General features: G+C 39.2%; 1 protein-coding gene across 1 annotated transcript in view; it reads left to right on the forward strand.

Annotated features, from left to right (window-relative positions):
* The window catches only part of LOC122157425 (FERM domain-containing protein 3-like), a gene marked incomplete at both ends in the record, with an annotated part of 43,111 nt that overhangs the window by 16,199 nt on the left and 9,559 nt on the right, over positions 1 to 17,353 (forward strand). The window contains 2 exons of the mRNA XM_042813062.1: positions 14,251 to 14,338; positions 15,907 to 15,995. Of these exons, the coding sequence (XP_042668996.1) occupies positions 14,251 to 14,338; positions 15,907 to 15,995 (177 nt within the window). The remainder of the gene's footprint in view (positions 1 to 14,250; positions 14,339 to 15,906; positions 15,996 to 17,353) is intronic.

The raw sequence follows: 17,353 nt of genomic DNA on the forward strand, positions 1-17,353 counted from the left end.
TTATCAGCTCACAGTGTTCTTTATATATTTGCCTGGCTGCAAAGACAGTTTGAGGGCTGTGTGCATAGCTGCTGCTTGGTCCTGGCAATTTGCATCTTTAGCTCTGTATTCCAAAAATTGATAACCCTTTCTTACATCAAGCACTCAGCTGTCACATAAAAGTTTTACCTTTTTCATAATATTTAATTCCTTGGATCTCTATTCTAGGATTACAAATGAATAAAACATATCTGTCATATAATGAACTATATATAGAAAGATCTAGTGCTAGATAATCAGATTCTAGTATCTTAACTATAAAAAGATTATTAGAAAAAACACTGAGTTGTCAAGCTTCTATTTCTTGTTTATCAGCACATGTGTTTCATTGCATTCAGTAGAATTTTTTTAATGAAATTAGTATTTTGCTTCTCAGTGAGTATTGTTAGAAATGCTGAAGGAGGTTCACAGGCCTTATATTTAAAAGGCACTTAAGTCACATGTTAAGGAATGGGAGAACAGAAGAGACAAAGCCATTTTAATCCAGTTTCCATTTAGCTAACTTTGAAAGAGTTATTTCTGAGTGACATCACTGCAGATGAATCTGTCCTTTCATTTTTTTCACACATGTAAGCAAAAACTATGGAATCCATCTCTTCTGTGTAACCAAAGCCCTGTGGCTTGGAGGGTGCCAGTTCTTAATTGAATCCTATCTCAGCATCCTCATTCTCAAGGTCTTACTACATGCTGAAAGAATTTGCCTTTTGAAAGTCACATGAGAATAGTGAGAGGAATGTCTGGGAAACAGCCAGTAATGCTGTGACAGCTGCCAATTACTTATGACTTTTTGGTGTCACTTAGAAGTCTTGTTCTTATTAGCTAAAAAGATGTATGACAGATGTATGACATGGTACTTTTATTTCATGCTCTGTTTGCCTATGAAAACATCACTAGATTTTAGCAAAATGCAGGCTTTCTTATGACCATCTTCTTCACCTGGTTGCAAAAATTATAAACATGATGGATAAACAAATGTGTGAAAAAAATTTATTGTGCTGTGATTCTTTGTCTTGTGAGTTGTAATTAGTTATTCTCATTGAGAAAAGGAGAGGAACAGTAATAATTTAATTGATCTTTACAGTGAATGGGCAAACAAGTGCCATGATGTCATATTCTCATTCCAAGTAAGGCCTCTTTTGAAACACGATGTACTGCTGAGAGAAAGAGAGATAATGGTCTTATGGCATAGCAGCTTAGAATGATGAGTATATGTTCACATTAGGATGAGAAGTGGGCACTTATTCTTGAAGGATTTGAAGTTGATTTGATTGCTATATGTTTGGGTATGGATATAACAGTGCAGCTACAGAATTCATAGCTACTTGCATTTCTGCTCGCCCATCAGTTTTAACAGATTGGAAGAGATTTTGGCCATAAAAACAAGATATTCAATGAGTAGATCAATATATATTTCAAGTGAAGCAGATGCTTATGAATGTCTCCAGTTTACTCATTTAATATTTTAGCTAGACTAGTGCAAGTATTTATGAGGCTGCATTGTAAATCACATCACTGAAACAATCCAAATAAAAAACATCTTTTATTTTTTGCTTGTCTTTCAAAGAAAAGTACATGGAATTACACATGCAGTTCTAAGTATTAGAGTATTTTACAGTATTAGAGATATTTTACACACTGTACAATCTTCAGTGTATAAAGCTGTACTTTATTTCTGATGACCAAAAAAATCCCACCTTGACAAAATTATGATAAAGAATACTGTGTAGATCTAGGAGGGAAAAAAATGAAACCACAAAAAAATGTAACCCATCAAGTGAACTTGGGCAGAATCATGAAATTTTTTTGATAGAGGAGAGAGATGTTAAGCCAAAGATCATTTCTTCAAGCCTAAAGCAGGGATACTAAGATTTTTATTTATTTATTTATTTTAATTTGAGAAGATCACTCAGGCAGTCTTGATCTCTGGAATTTCAGAGCTGTTTTTAGCATATTAATAATTTTATGACTGTGCCCAAAACAGTTGTACTTTTTCCACAAAGTTGCTTAAGCAAATTTAGTTCCTGGCACTGTTTTGATTCTTGCTAGTGGATTTTACAGGCTTCTCTTACAAGTAAATGGAGGTCATATATATATCACATACCTGTTGTCAGTTTCTTCTTCCACATGTACTTCAGTGTTGTTACAAGTGCGTCATTTGTTTTAAAAGATGGATAAAAACTTCAGATGTTTTTACTACATTTACAGTGCCTTCTCTCTTCTCCAAGATACAAATTTATTCTGTCCCAAATCTTCTGTCTTAAAATAGAGTATTTATAACTCTGATAAATTCCCTGTCTTTTGAAGAGTACCTATCAACCATAGTTTCCTGAGATCAGACCTGAAATCCAGATAATTCCAAAGACAAGATTCATATATAATCTGCAGAAGGGAACATCTGTTTGTTGAAATTATGTTTATTTTCTCCTCTTTTCATATGAAAGGTATGTGATGAAAGTACTTAGAAGTTGAGACTGAAGATTTTTTTTGTATCCCACCTGATAACTGCTTCTGATGTGAAATACAAAGTCATGTAACTTAAATGAGTGTATTATGTAAGAAGCCCTAAGGACACATAATTTTGCCAATTAAATTATGAACCAATTCAAGTAGCTATTTCTCAGGCCAGTTTCATAGGTAAATTCAAATAGTTTATCATTACTTGGAGTTGCTGATGTTAATACAGGCTCAGGGTACTTGACCGCTACTTGGCTATTCACTCCAATGTGTGACATTTTCTAGATTCTGCAAAAGTTTTATGTGGAAGAAAATCTTTTGGAAGAGGAAGAGATTTCCTCTGAGGGCATGAAATCACTGACATGTTTTGTTAATAACTATCCTTACTATCTTTAAGTATCTTCCTATATAAGAAATTTAAACTTTTAAACTAAAGGGTAATATTTTCATGAAAACCAGATTAACAAACTAATGCTTGCTTTTGATGAAAGATAAATGAAAAGTTTTGTTTAAATTTGTTTTGAAAGGTGTGTAATATCTACATAATCTATATTGTGACTACACATTGCTGACTTAAGGATTTTTAACTTAACTTGTCTGCTCTAATTCTTTTTTTATTCCATTCATCATCGCATCAGTTACCTTTGGTGCTCATACTGGTATGAAGATTATCATAGAATCATAGAATCACCAAGGTTGGAAAAGACCTGAAAGATCATCCAGTCCAACCGTTCACCTATTCCCAATAGCTCTCACTAAACCATGTCCCTCAACACAACATCCAGTCTTTCCTTGAACACACCCAGGCTCGGTGACTCCACCACCTCCCTGGGCAGTCCATTCCAGTGCCTGACCACCCTTTCTGAAAAGTAATACTTCCCAATGTCCAGCCTGAATCTCCCCTGCCATAGCTTGAAACCATTCATAGAGTTTCCTGATCTGCACTCATCTGCTCTCCAGCTCTCATGCAGACATGGAGCTGCCAGTGGAGTTATTGGCAAGCTTAACTACAATTATTACTACGGAGTGTATCCTGGGAGCTTGTCTTAGGAAACTTGCCAAGGATTGCTAGAAAATGATTTTCTTTGTAAGTGCTAATATTGCTTAATCCAAGATTAAAGCAACTTTTTGCATATTATTAAATATATTAAAAAAGACCTAAAACTGAATTCCTGTTTAGTACATCTGGACCAAAGTGGATTTTATATGACATTTAAAAGCTTCTTTCAATTAGAAGTACATATTATCTGCCTTTATGTGTTTAGTGCTGCTACCACACTCATCGACACATTACATTTAGCTTCTTGTACCATCCTAATCACATTTGTATCCAGTGGCCTCATACGGATGAGAGGAATCCAATCAAAATGACATATGTAATGCACCAGTACTTGCTGCCATACCACAGAAGATAGAAGCCAGTTATCTGGGAAATTGGAATCTGTTGCCATTTACATAGATGGGGAAGGATTCTGGGAAAGAAGAGTATTTGGGCTTAGGAGCAGCTGACTTACATGCTCAAGTAGCCAAAATCTTTGTAGTTCTCATCTATGCAAAGTGTAATCAAGGACTTGAGAGAGTTGAGGAGGGGGAGGAGGATAGGTAGACAGAGTTCACAGATTGTCATGCCAGCTCAAGGTCCACCTACATTACAGCTGGGGCTATTCTGAATGCCATTTCAGATTCAGCCTTGATACCCTGTGGTAGCTCGCTTTATTTCCTAGTGTATGCACTTGTATTCATCATCAGGCTATATATATTGGCACATGCTACAGCAAATACAAAATTATCGGGTTCTTTCTAATGTAGCAGTCTGGTTTTAACATGCTATTCTTTATGTTTTAGTGGGTAGAAAACATTGTTTCTGTTTAGCTGCATTTTCCTGGTGTTTTTTCCACTCCATAATTCTTAGCAGTGGTAATTTGACTGAATTAGAGAGATGGCCAGAATGTGTGTTTCATAGATACATAGAATTTTCATAGGATGGCTTGGGTTGGAAGGGACCTTGAAGAGTATCCAGTTACAACTCCCAGCCATAGGCAAGGTTGCTAGTCACTAGATCAGGCTGCCAGGGCCCCGTTCAACCTGGCCTTGAATGCTTGCATGTATGGGGCAACCGCAGCTTCTCTGTGTAACCTGTTCCAGTGCCTCCTTAATATCTGAGTAAAAAAATTCCCTTTGACATCTAATCTAAAACTCTTCTTCAAAATCATTCCTCCTTGCCCTATTACTGTCTGCCTGTTTGAAAAGTCGGTCTCTCTCCTGTTTGCTTCTCCTGTTTTAAGTACTCAAAAGAAAAGGAAGGATTGATGTAGCAATAAGGATTGATATATTAGCTTACGGACCAATATATTAATATAGCAAAGAGGAATTAATGTGTGCTACTTCTAAAACTTTCCAGTTATCTTTGCTTGGTATGTGGACGGTCACATTTTTCAGAATGAGCCTTACTTCAATGAAGTACTGAAGTCACAACATAATTCTTTCATCTTTGCATTCACTATTTGCAGGGATGACTTCTTCATATAAACTGTTTTGAGTTATAGTGTACCAAGATAGAAAGCTGCTCATTATTGCATAACAAGTGATGGAAATTTGCTAATCTGGGGGAAAACAGCTAAAAGGTCAGCCAAGAGGCACAGAGAGGAAGCTGATGACAGAAAAATGAGGATGAAGTAAGGGAGTAAAGACCCCCAAAGCTATCTTCTGCACATGCCCAAAGGGACATTAGCATATTAATGAGTTATTGGAAAAGAATGGATGTGTATGCCAATGTATTGCATTTGTATGTCTTGACAGTTTAGAACCTGAACTCCAAGAAAGTGCACTTGATTTGTCAAGTTGCATGGAATGGATTGTGAGAGTAAAGGAACATTCTTCTCCCAGTGTGTACACATCGGGTTGTCCCAACTCCAGTTCAACACCTTGTACTTGGTGCTGTTGAATCTCATTAGGGTGTCACATGCCCACTTTTCAAGCTTGTCCAGATCCCTCCGAATGGCAACCCATCCTTCTGGTGCATCAACTGTAGAGTGCTGAGACTGCGCTTGATCTCATTCTCTAGGCTGTTGATAAAGATGATGACAGGCACCATTCCCAACACTGACCCCCTTTTGGGACACCACTTGTCATGAGCCTCCAGCTAGAAATAGAAGTATTGATCAGCCTTTCTCTTTTCCAATCACTGTGGGCTTTGCCTGACAGCCATGACTTTTTGAATATGTTGGAGAGTGGTTTAGCAATTACACTGACCATTTCATTCAGTGCTGGGTGCTAATGTCCTCTGCATGGCAGTGGCATTCTGAAATTACAGGGGTGGAGGCAGGAGCAGTGGCAGGATCACTCTGTCTGTATAAAACTGCCATTGGGGACCGGAGCATACAGGACAGGCATAAATGACATGGCGCGTCAGAAGAGTGTGGCATGGCAGTTTGCGTGGGCAGTCTGAACAGGACAGGTGAGGAGGCAGAGCATCACTGTCCTCTCAGGAGACCTGGCTGCATCATGGACAACAAATCAGACCATGGTCTCCACTAGGCAGAAAGCTCTGGCAAGAAAGAATGTGGCAACTGAGATGGAGTGCCTGCGTAAAAGCGTGGTGGATCAAGTCTCTGGCTGCAGTGAGTGCCTGAGCCTGTTGGTGCTGGTGAAGGGTGGCAGGGATTCCACCTGCATAAAGTGTGGGCAGGTAGATCATCTGCTCAGTTTAGTAATGGAGCTCAAGGGGGAGGTGTAGAGATTAAGGAGTATCAGAGAGTGCAACCAGGAGATAGATTGGTGGAGAAACTCTCTCCCAAATTTGCAAGAAAGACAGCATTGTTGATACTTTGCAAACGGTGGTGGACCCCCTCTATGCCATCACTGAGCAGGAGGAGGTAATTTAATACAAGAATTGTATTTTTTTTTTTTTTTTTTTTAAACTGTGGGACAGTTTACTGGATGCCAGGCCTGATGTCTGCTGATGGGTCTCACCTGCCTCAAATTGGGAAATGGACCCTAGCCCAGGAGCTGGCAGGGTTTGTTGAGAGGGCTTTAAAACTAGATATAAAGGGGGAAGGGGATAAAACTAGGCCTGCTAGAGGTGAGCCTAAGAGAATAGTGACATGACTAGGGGTGAGGCAAGGGGCTCAGCTTATGCATCTACACCAATGTGCACAACATAGGCAACAAAGAGGAGGAGCTGAACACCAGTGTGTGCCAGGCTATGACTTGCAGTTATGGAAACATGGTGGAATCACTCCCAAGACTGGAGTACTACAATAAATGTATAGAAGCTCTTTAGAAGGGGTAAGAAAGGAAGGAGGGATGGTGACATCGCTCTTTAGATTAGAGAGTGTTTTGGCATTGTTGTGCTTGTGGCAGGGAATGATTAAGTTGAATGTCTACAGGTAAGGATTATGAGGAGGAGGACCAACAAGGCAGACAACCTGGTAGGCATCAGTTGTAGTTCACCTAAACAGGATGAAGAGACAGATGAGGCATTTTATTAGCAGCCAGAAGAATCTGCGCAATCGCCAGCCCTTGTTCTCATGGGAGACTTCAACTTGCTTGATATATGCTGGAATTACAATGCAGCACGGAAGAAGCAGTCTGGGATATTTCTAGAGTGTATAGAAAATAATTTCCTTCTGCAGCTGATAAGAGAGCCTACCAGGGGAGGTGCCTCGCGAGACTTGCTGTTTAGCATATGTACTAACAGTAAAAGGAGGGCTAAGGAGAATCTCCATTCTTTACTGGATGGGCAGGGACCATGGCCACTGAGGATAAGGAAAAGGCTGAGTTTCTCAATGCCTTCTTTATATCTGTCTTTAAAATTCAGACCAGTTATCCTCAGGGTACTCTATCCCTTGACCTGGAAGTCTCGAATAAGAAGCAGAATAAATCCCTTACTATTCAAGTGGAAACAGTAGAGACATACTACTCCAACTGAACTTCCACAAGTCCTATTGGGCCAGATGGGAACCACCCGAGGGTGTTTAGGGAGCTGGCAGAGGTAATAGTCGAGCTTCTTTCCATCATCGATCAGTGTTCCTGGTAAACTGGAAAGGTCTCAGAGGATTGGAGGTTTGCCATTATGACTCCCATCTACAAGAAGGATTGTAAGGAGGATCTGGGGAACGATAGGCCTGTCAGCCTGACCTCAGTGCCAGGGAAGATTGTGGAGCAGATCATCTTAAGGAAGATCACATGGCACTTGTGGGATAACTGGGGGATCAGGCCCAGACAGCGTGCGTTCAAGAAAGGCAGGTCCTGCTTGACCAATCTGTTCTCCTTCTATGATCTAGTGACCTGACTGGTGGATGAGGGAAGGGCCATTGATATAGTCTACCTAGACTTCAGCGGAGCCTCTGACACCGTCCCCCACACTATTTTTCTGGAGAAGCTGGCAGCCTGTGGCTTTAGACAGATACACTTTGCTGGGTGAAGAGCCGGCTGGACAGCCAGGCCCAGAGAATGGTGGTGAATGGCAACTGATCAGAAGTAGTGTTCCTGGGGGGTTGGTGCTGGGGCCTATCATCTTCAACATCTTTATTGATGACCTGGATGACAGCATTAAGTGCACCCTCAGTAAATCTGCAGATGACACCAAGTTGGGAGGAAGTGTTGATCTGCCTTGGGGCAGGAAGACTCTACAGAGTGATCTAGACAGGCTGGATAGCTGGGCTGAGGCCAGTGGAGTGAAGTTCAACAAGACCAAGTGCCGGATCCTGTACTTTGGCCACCAAAACCCCAGGCAACGCTACAGGCCTGGAGCAGAGTGCTTGGAAGACTGTGTAGAGGAGACGAACTTGGGGGAACTGGCGGACATGTGGCTGAGCATGAGCCAGAAGTGTGTCCAGGTGGTCAAGAACACCAATGGTATTCTGGCTTATATCAGAAATAGTGTTGCCAGCAGGAGCAGGGAAGTCATCATCCCTCTGTACTCAGAACTGTTGAGGCTGTACCTTGAGTACTGTGTTCACTTTTGGGCCCTTTAATACAAGAAAGACCCTGAGGCCCTGGAGCATGTCCAGGGAATGGCAACAATGCTAGTGAGGGGTCTGGAGCACAAGCCTGATGTGGAGCAGCTAAGGGAGCAGGGATTGTTCAGTCTGTAGAAGAGGAGGCTCTGGGGAGACCTTATCGCTTTCTACAACTACCTGAAGGTGGGTGTTGGCCACTTCTCCCACGTAACTAGTGATAAGATTAGAGGGAATGGCATCAAGTTGCATGAGGGGAGATTTGGGTTGGATGTTAGTAAATGTTTCTCCAAGAGAGTGGTCAGACGCTGAAACAGGCTGCACAGAGAGGTGGTGGAATCACTGACCCTGGAGGTCAGAAACATTTTGATGTTGTACTGAGGGACATGATTTAGTGGGAAATACTGGACAGTTGGACTGGATGATCTTAGAAGTCTTTTCTAACTTCAGTGATTCTGTGATTCTTCAGGACTCTGAAGTGTCTGTAATCTGGTCCCATAGACGTATTCAGTCTCATCAGGTGATCTTGACTTTGCATTTCTCTCACAGTGGGAGGGATTTTGCTCCTCTAAGCCCTGCCCACAGATTCAGGCAATGAATGTGATATTGATTAGAAGTATTTTGATACTTATTGATCATTGTTTAGAAGCTGTAAACATCATGCTCCTCTGATTACCTAGTCCTTGTCCTGAAGAATGATGTGTATGCTGCATTCCTCAGAGCTTTGCTTCTCAAAACTGTTCTCTTTAATTATCAAAATGTGGTTAAAAACAACTAAGATTAACAAGCATTACCTGTGTTCTGGACGCACTGGTAGGAGTGAGATACTGCTTTTCACCTTGGTGTTTTCATGGCATAGAGAATATTTCCAGAAGCATTATGGTGAGGAGCAAGTTTACACCTTTTGGAAGATGTAGTCACAGAAGTAATCTAAAGGGTGATTCTTCACAGACAAACCAGATATATTTTTCCTCTCTTATCTCTTCCTAAAGGTCTTTCTGAGTCAGTGAAAAAACAAAACATGATCAATCCATGTCATTTTTCTGTTTTTGGTGAGAATTCCAGAAATTCAATAGGAGGTATAGTTTATTTTAATTGAAAAACGTAGTTCGTATTACTGTAATACCGGTATCGTGTAGGTGCTTCTCCCTCCTCTTTTTATTTTTCTCTTGGAAATAGCAGTCATAACTCTGCTCCACCAGTGTTGTTGTTTTCTTTACTAAGCTAGTTCTTTCCATTCTCATGGTGAGATTTTGATTCAGATTCCACATTTAGCCTACTCATGTATTCAGCTGTACATAGGAATTCCCAAACTATAGGAATTTCTTCATCCGCTTCTGACCTGCCTCTCCACAACTTCTTTATCTGGGTGTGAAGGCAGCAGGATCAGTCTTGGATATGCACAGTGAGAAGGTGTTACATAAAAAAAAAAAAAAAAAAAGAAAAAAAAAAAAAAAAAAAGAGAGAGACAGAAAGATGCTCACCCAAATTCAGAAATCTAGGCTCACAGGAAGACTGCACGAAGGAGGGCTCTCCAGCAAAAGATCCTTCCTCAGTGGCTGTCAGCCCTTAAAATGAGGTCAAAAAGGGGTAGAGCCAGGTTGCATAGGTGAATTTTAGTAAATTTAAGTCATGTTTTAATACCAGTCAGTTCTTAGCATCTTCACTGTGTCCAAAGTATTAGCAGACAGACTGTATGAAAAGCATCTCTGATGTCTGCTAAAATCTTCTGAGCATAGATCAAAAGTAGAACTACTCAGGATTTTTAGCGCTATAATTCTATAACTGTTAGAGGCTCAATCACTTGTAGGTTTAAAGTAACAGAAAATCTTCGCCTTGTGGTAGGTAGCTCTGAAATCAGTATATGACATAACTAAAAGCATAATTTCTTTATGCAAAATTCAGGCTTCTCTAAAGGAAATCCAGCCCTTGTTCTGCTGGAGGATGCTTTGTGCAGGATCTGGGATATAGCAAGGACAGGATTTCATAGGTGGGCATCATCACTTAAATAGTCAGTGTTGTCTCTCCTGAGACTGCAGTGAAGGATATTCTGAGGCAAGGCAAAGGATATTTGGTGGAGGCTGAACCAAGTTATTTAAAGTTTTATGACTTTAGGTTTTTTCTTTGTTTTTTTCCAAGTTTGTAAAGAGAGGTATAGGAAGCATTTCTTGAAGCTAAATTGTTATGTACAGATTTAATTCTGTGAATTAATTACCTTTCAAAACCCTTCAAACCATAAACATCCAGAAATGGTTTCTTCATGGGGCATGCACAAGTACTGTGAATCCACTGTATTCTCCAGCTGGTAACTTTGATAAACAAGAAATGAAACAAAGGGTGCAGAACAGTTTTACTTTTTATTAACAGTGATGTATTAAAGTAGGTTAACAGCGTTTCAAAGCACTTCATAAATCAGTAAGAGAAATCACAGAACACAAATAAAATGACTCAACAAGGGTCAGTCAAAATGGCACTGAGAATGACATTGAAAATGCTTTTTGCTGTTATTGCTATATAATCTCCATTTATTGAAAGGAATTGATGCTTGATCATGGGCATCAGGTCACCTCAAATGAAAGATATTAAGGGGAGAAAATTCTAGAATCAGTCAACAAAGCAAATATATCATTTGACAATCTTGAAAGTATTCCCTGGTGTGCATCCTGGTCTTTGAAATGCTTCAGGGCTGGGGGCTCTCTGGGGAATAAACAGATATTGTGCATCCTCTTGTGTGCAATCCTCATGAGCCTAAAGTTAAAAATAAAGCCTGCTGCAGACTTCTCAGTCTTACTAAATTGTTTGATAAAAATTTTATTAGGAACTCTTTGATTGATTGATTGATTCCTGGCATGAATAATTAATTCATTGCTAATAGCTGTGGAGGACTAATTTTACAGATATTTCTTATTTTATTTCTTTATTTTTCTTATTTATTATTTATTCATTTCTACTGAAGATTTTCTTTGTAATATGTTACTGGTCCTGCTGAAAAACTTTGCCTTGAGGGAGCTGGCTTCTAGAATGGTTGTGACATACAAAAATGGGATTCATCTTCAGTTCAGTATTGAATATATATTGACTAAGCTGAGGTAATCACATAAGGTCAAAAGGAGTGACTTTACTTTCCTTTACTTTTCCTTTCCTTTACATCATGGGCTGCATCCCCTCATACAGGCTGCACTGACTGCTGTCCCGCGGGCTCCTCTATGTCTGCATGTGGAGATCTGCTCCACATAGTGCCTATGGGCTGCAGGGAACAAACTGCTCCTCTGTGGGCCTCTCCTGGGCTGCAAGGAGCCTGGGGCTCCTCTTACCCTTCCCCTGCACTGACCCTGGGGCTGTAGGGCTTTTGCCTCACATTTCTCATTCTCTTTTCCAGCTGCTGTGTTGCAGCAGTTTTTCCTTTCCTTAAATCTCCTTTCCCAGAGGCACACCCAAGCATCAGTCATGGCTCAGCTCTGGCAGTAGTGGGTGTCTTTGGGAGCAACTGGAGCTGGCTCTATTCTAACATGGGGCATCTGCTGGGCTCTGCTTTCACAGAGGCCACTCCCGCAGGACCCTGGTTTTTAATGTGAGAGGTTGTTTGTTTTGAATAGAAACTTTAAAGGCTTTTTAGCAAAGCCAATAAAAGGTGTATCTATTGTGAAATTAGTGATTAACATTAAAGGCTGGCTTTTGTTTGCTGATAGCATTTGCTACAGATAGCTTTTTATTTATTAAAGAAAGTTTCATTACTAAGTTACAAGTGAAAAGCATATTATGAAGGTTGAATATTATTCCCTTGGTAAAAGATGAGCCAGGAATTTATTTTTCATTTCATATTTCACAGATCTCTTCTGCTTTGTGCTGTTCTCTTAAAGCTGCCCACAATAGCCATTTTATTTGCCTGTAATCTGATAGCATCAAACTTGTAAATTTTGTCTCCTTTTTTTCAAGTAACACAGCTCTGCAGCTCTTTCCACCTGACATGCAGAAAGATAGCATAGTTCCGAAGACTAGGTGAGAGCATGATAATTCTGTTTATTAGTGTGTCTTCTTGCTGTAATAATGATTGCAAGGTAGTAGTGCTTTTTTCACTTCTGGAAATGCCAGATCCAAACAACTCAAATGCACAAATCACAGTATTTCTAATTATTTATCACTTCTACTTTCCTTGTACATTTATCATGACTACTTTCCTTTGTGTCAGTAAAGGAAGTTATGAAAAAATTGGTTTTATAAGGTATTATTTTTCTGTAAGGCTTAGCTTCTGATCAGCAATCAGGTCTTTCATTTGTTTGACTTCTCCCTATGCAGCACAAGCAATTTAAGTAAATTAGATTTAGTTAATTACTTCCATTCTTTGCAGTTGGTAGGTACATGAAAAAACTTGCTCTATCAGCGCTCAACAATTATGATTTATTGGTATTGAAAAGGAACAGGAAATGTCTAATGGAACCATCAAAAAGGTAATTGGGCAAAATAAGCGTGTTTGATTTTGTTTGTTACTTTCATGCTGTTATTTTAAATATGTAGCTGTACATATGCACATTTCCAGTTTTTCATGTTCCCTTTGATACATGCTCTTCTCTATTAGATATTGGTGAAGGAAGGAGAAATGCAATTCTTTAATTTTGGTGGTTTTTTAATATAACTAAATAAATAAATAAAATGCAAGTATTGTAGTATCAAGTAGGTCCAAAAGCCGTATTGGGAATTAAAAGACAGTGGAGTCCAGATGAGAATGAGTTAAAACCTTTTAACAACAAAAGTTGATTATACTGATATCGCCACAGGGCGTTAATGTGGTAGATTCAAAATAGGATTTGATATCCGTAAGTATGCTGGAATCATCTTCAGAGTTCAGATGAATTTTGGGCTGGTTGCTGAAACTTGTATGTCAGAGTCTTTTAATTTTCAGTTGTTCTAGGGATGGCAGAAACTGCTACAAGGGAAATTATTCTACATCATTGCACTGAATGTTTGTCTGTGCTCATTCCTTTGTGGCACAGGAAAAAGAGTGAGAATGGGAGTCAAAGTGGAGAGGTACGATTAAGTATGACCATTCTTGTGTTTCTTGAAGGATTGTCAGTGCTCCATTTCTGGGATAATGCGTATGAGAAGGATTTATGAGGCCTAGCTTTCTAAAGGTCCTGAGCAGTGCTTGTCATAAAACTGTATATCTGTCAGAGTCAAGTTCTTTAGTCATACAAATATCTGAACAGAATAATGCTCAGAACGGCTCACTGTCATAACAGCACTTGGGCTGAGAGTAACATGACTTAGAGGAACTAAAACAAAACAATAAAACTTCATAAATCAAGTTTGCATGCCATGTTTGAGGCTTTGACAATTGCTTCTAGATATCCTAAAAATAGGGGCATATAATGGAAATGCTGACAGATTCTAAACTATCACGGTGGTAACAAGCACTGCTATAATTAGGTGTGCTGAGTGAACCGTAATATGATTGCTGTGTTTATGCCCTGTGCTGGAAGGAATGTTTGTTAATCTGGACAGTCCTTTTAGACAAGTTTGGGAGAAAAAGTTTGTGGAAAAAAGATGCTGAAGCTTCCTTAATATTCAGAGTGATGTGCTTCTTTTGATGTGTATCAAAAAACAAGAGATATCTGCAAGATGTTGGATGAGTCTGGTTAACTGCATAATGTGCTTGTATCCAACAAGTGTTAAGAGAATTTTCCTGAAAAGATGAAGGATTGGGTAGGTCAGTTCCAGAAGTGACATTGAAGTTTTATATCTTTACATTATAAACTGAACGTTGTTGAAATTGTATTTGATAAAGAGTTTTTCTTTCCAGAGGTCAGAGCCCAGCTGTTTCTGAATTTAAGCTGCTCCTGAAAGCACATTCATTAGAAACTTATGGTGTTGATCCTCATCCTTGCAAGGTAACAAGTTTTTTTTGTTTTTTTTTTTTTTTTTTTTTTTTTTTTTAAACTAATAACATTTAATAAAAAGCCATTAATTGAATTTATTTAGATCTATATATTTTTATTTATTTTTTTAGATATAAACAGGGAGTCAGTTATAAAATAACTTATCCCTAGTACTGCATTTAAGCCGAAGTACATTTGAATCCATGCAACAACGAAAGAAAAGGTCTCTGCAGAAGAACCCGACTGGCAGGACGATATAGTAGTGTCAAGTCAGAAACTATGACTATGCTTGATAGTTTCTTTGCACTTACTGCAAAGGTTTCATAGATGCTCAGGTATTAAATACTTGCTTGCCAGGAATTACAAGATTCAGGCTTACTGTTGTCCAGAAGTTGAAGCAAGTTATTAGACCTTGTCAGAATAGTTTTTCAAATACCATCGAAATATGTAAGTCTTACGAAGAACAGCAAATTAAGTGATTGTTTTGTGGTTCTTTATGGAAGGCGACTTCCAGTTCTGATCGTCCCTTACACCTACATTTTTAATTACTTGGTTTTATCCGCATACTCTACAGTCTGTTAATTTTTAATGTTTGCTGCTTCATTTTTTAATTGCTGTCTTTGATTGTAGTCCACCTTGTATACTGTCTAATTTGGTTAAGGAGCAGAAATGTGCACTGCTGCCCATTTGGCTGCTTTGATGATGAGTGCCCTCAAGCAGTTACCTCTAACATAAAGCTGCTTCAGATTTCATATATACTATGCTTGGAGTGTTGTTCTTGTGTGAAATACAGGTCTGATTCAGAGATGAGTGAAGTCAGTGACATTGTAAACTTTAGTTCAAAGCTGTAGTTTTCAGAGGATGCCTCATGCTGGCACTTAGGACAGAATGAGAATTCATTCAGCACCTTCTCTCTATGTAGCAGGACTTATAAAGTGGGAACATGCAGGAGTTCATGGCCTGAAGTGATGGAAAAGTTTTTAGACTTCTGGAAGAAAGATACAATGCACGGTGGCCCCTTGCAAGATGTTCCTTGCAGTTGTTCAGCTCTTTCTCAAGAAACAAATTAGTTTCTGATTATTCTTATCTTCCTGATTGATTGAGCATAAGGCACAATAAACCCAATATACTTTAACAAGGTAAGGGTCTGGGACTTGGGATGGGCAGAAACTCGAGTTAATACCAAACTTACTCGATTCTTCGCTCAGAAAAGATAGGGCAGAACTTCTATTATGTAAGTAATTTTTTTTTTTTTTTAATGGCATTTCATAAACTTAAAGGCTACTAAATATTCTGGTTTATATTCGAGAGTACTTGCTTACTTTAATAAATGTTGTTTTTTAAAAGTACCATCACATGAGAAATTCTGTTAGTCTGTTAAACATGTAGGCATATATGAGACTTGTTTCACCTCTATTTTTATTAAGTATTTGTTGCTTTGAAGTGTACGACTTGGAAGACATTTTATTTTGAAAAGGAAAATAAAATACAGGTAGCCTATAATGTAATTATAACTTCTGCATTAGTAACAGATGTCTCACTGGATAAAGGCAAATTATATTTCTTTTTTCTCTTTCAAGGACTCAACAGGAACAACTACGTTTTTAGGATTCACAGCTGCAGGATTTGTAGTTTTCCAGGGGAACAAACGCATTCATTTGTTAAAATGGTAAGCATGTAAGAGTGCATTAATATGGAAGATTCTTCTTTTCACCTGTGTCTTCCTTTCTTTCCATTATTTTCACCTGTATATTTAAGGTGAACCACTTGGATATTTCTTCTCTTGCCTCATCATGTTTCCTTTTTTAGAGGACCTCTAATAAAAAGCAGAATAATTTGATTTTGTTCTTCCTCCAATGAAAATGATTTAACACAGCACATTAGTCAACGTAATGTAAAAATGCTAAAATGAGTAAGCTGATTTTTCAGCTCTGCTGTAAATCACCAGTGAAGCATATTGACAGAGATGTCTGGAAAAGTTTACAAAAGTCCACCTGTGCTTTTATATGGTTTTTATATGCTCTTAAAAATCTGATTGTTTCCTCATTCAATTAACTTCCTTCAATTCAAAAACAGTACTTGATAAGCAGATATGTAGTCTCAATCTACCCTCTTCTAGTTTAAAATTATTTCCCCTCATCCTGTACTACATGCTCTTGTAAAAAGTCCCTCCCCAGCTTTCCTGTAGGCCCCTTTCAGGTACTGGAAGGCTGCTATAAAGTCCCTCTGCAGTCTTCTCTTTAGGCTGAAAAGCCCCAGCTCTCTCAGCCTGTCCTGACAGGGGATGTGCTCCAGCCCTCTGATCATCTTCATGGCCCTCCTCTGGATGTGCTCCAGCAGCTCGATGTTCTTCTTCTTGCACTGGAGGCCCCAGAACTGGACTTTCTCTTTTTGCTTTGTCCTTCCCTCTTTTTTTAATTTTTTTTTTTTTTTTTCTTTCCTTAAGGGAGGGTCTTTTTTCCCCCTTCTTTTTCCTCCTTTTCACTTCTTCTCCCCCAGTCCCCCACCTCTTTCCTTTAACATATTTGACTTAGTTTTGCAGCCTCAGCCGTGTTTAAGGGAGAGAGAAAACTGAGCTTCTCCAAACGAGGCAACAGGAGATGTCTGTACTCTCAGCAGTGTGGTGCAGAGTGTGTACAGGCATGCTGAGAAGTTCATGAATCTCATTTTGGTCCAGTTGCTAAACTGGTGCCAACATCAGAAACTTAGAAGCACTCTCAGCCTTTCTTGTGGGAAGGAGATGGGAGGGAGATGAGGAAATGGTGAGGCAGCTGTTTACATAAAGATGGGCTCTCCTACACCTATAGAAATCTCCCTGAGAGCTGAATAATAATAAATCCTCAGGGGTTTAAAGTCAGTGTAGTTGTACATGTAACACACATTTCTCTATGCAGCTCTGGAGATGTTTGTCAAATACTCAGCATTTGCGACCCTGGATTCATGTTGTAGTTTCCCTAGGGTTACTATCAGGTTGCTCTAGTAAGAATGTTTAAGTGGCATGTGCTTTTGGCATCGTGTCCTGATATC

Source organism: Centrocercus urophasianus, unplaced genomic scaffold (genome assembly GCF_019232065.1).
Source record: "Centrocercus urophasianus isolate 14NV4802_14NV808 unplaced genomic scaffold, USGS_Curo_1.0 seq_1364, whole genome shotgun sequence".
In the NCBI taxonomy this organism is placed as follows: Eukaryota; Metazoa; Chordata; class Aves; order Galliformes; family Phasianidae; genus Centrocercus; species Centrocercus urophasianus.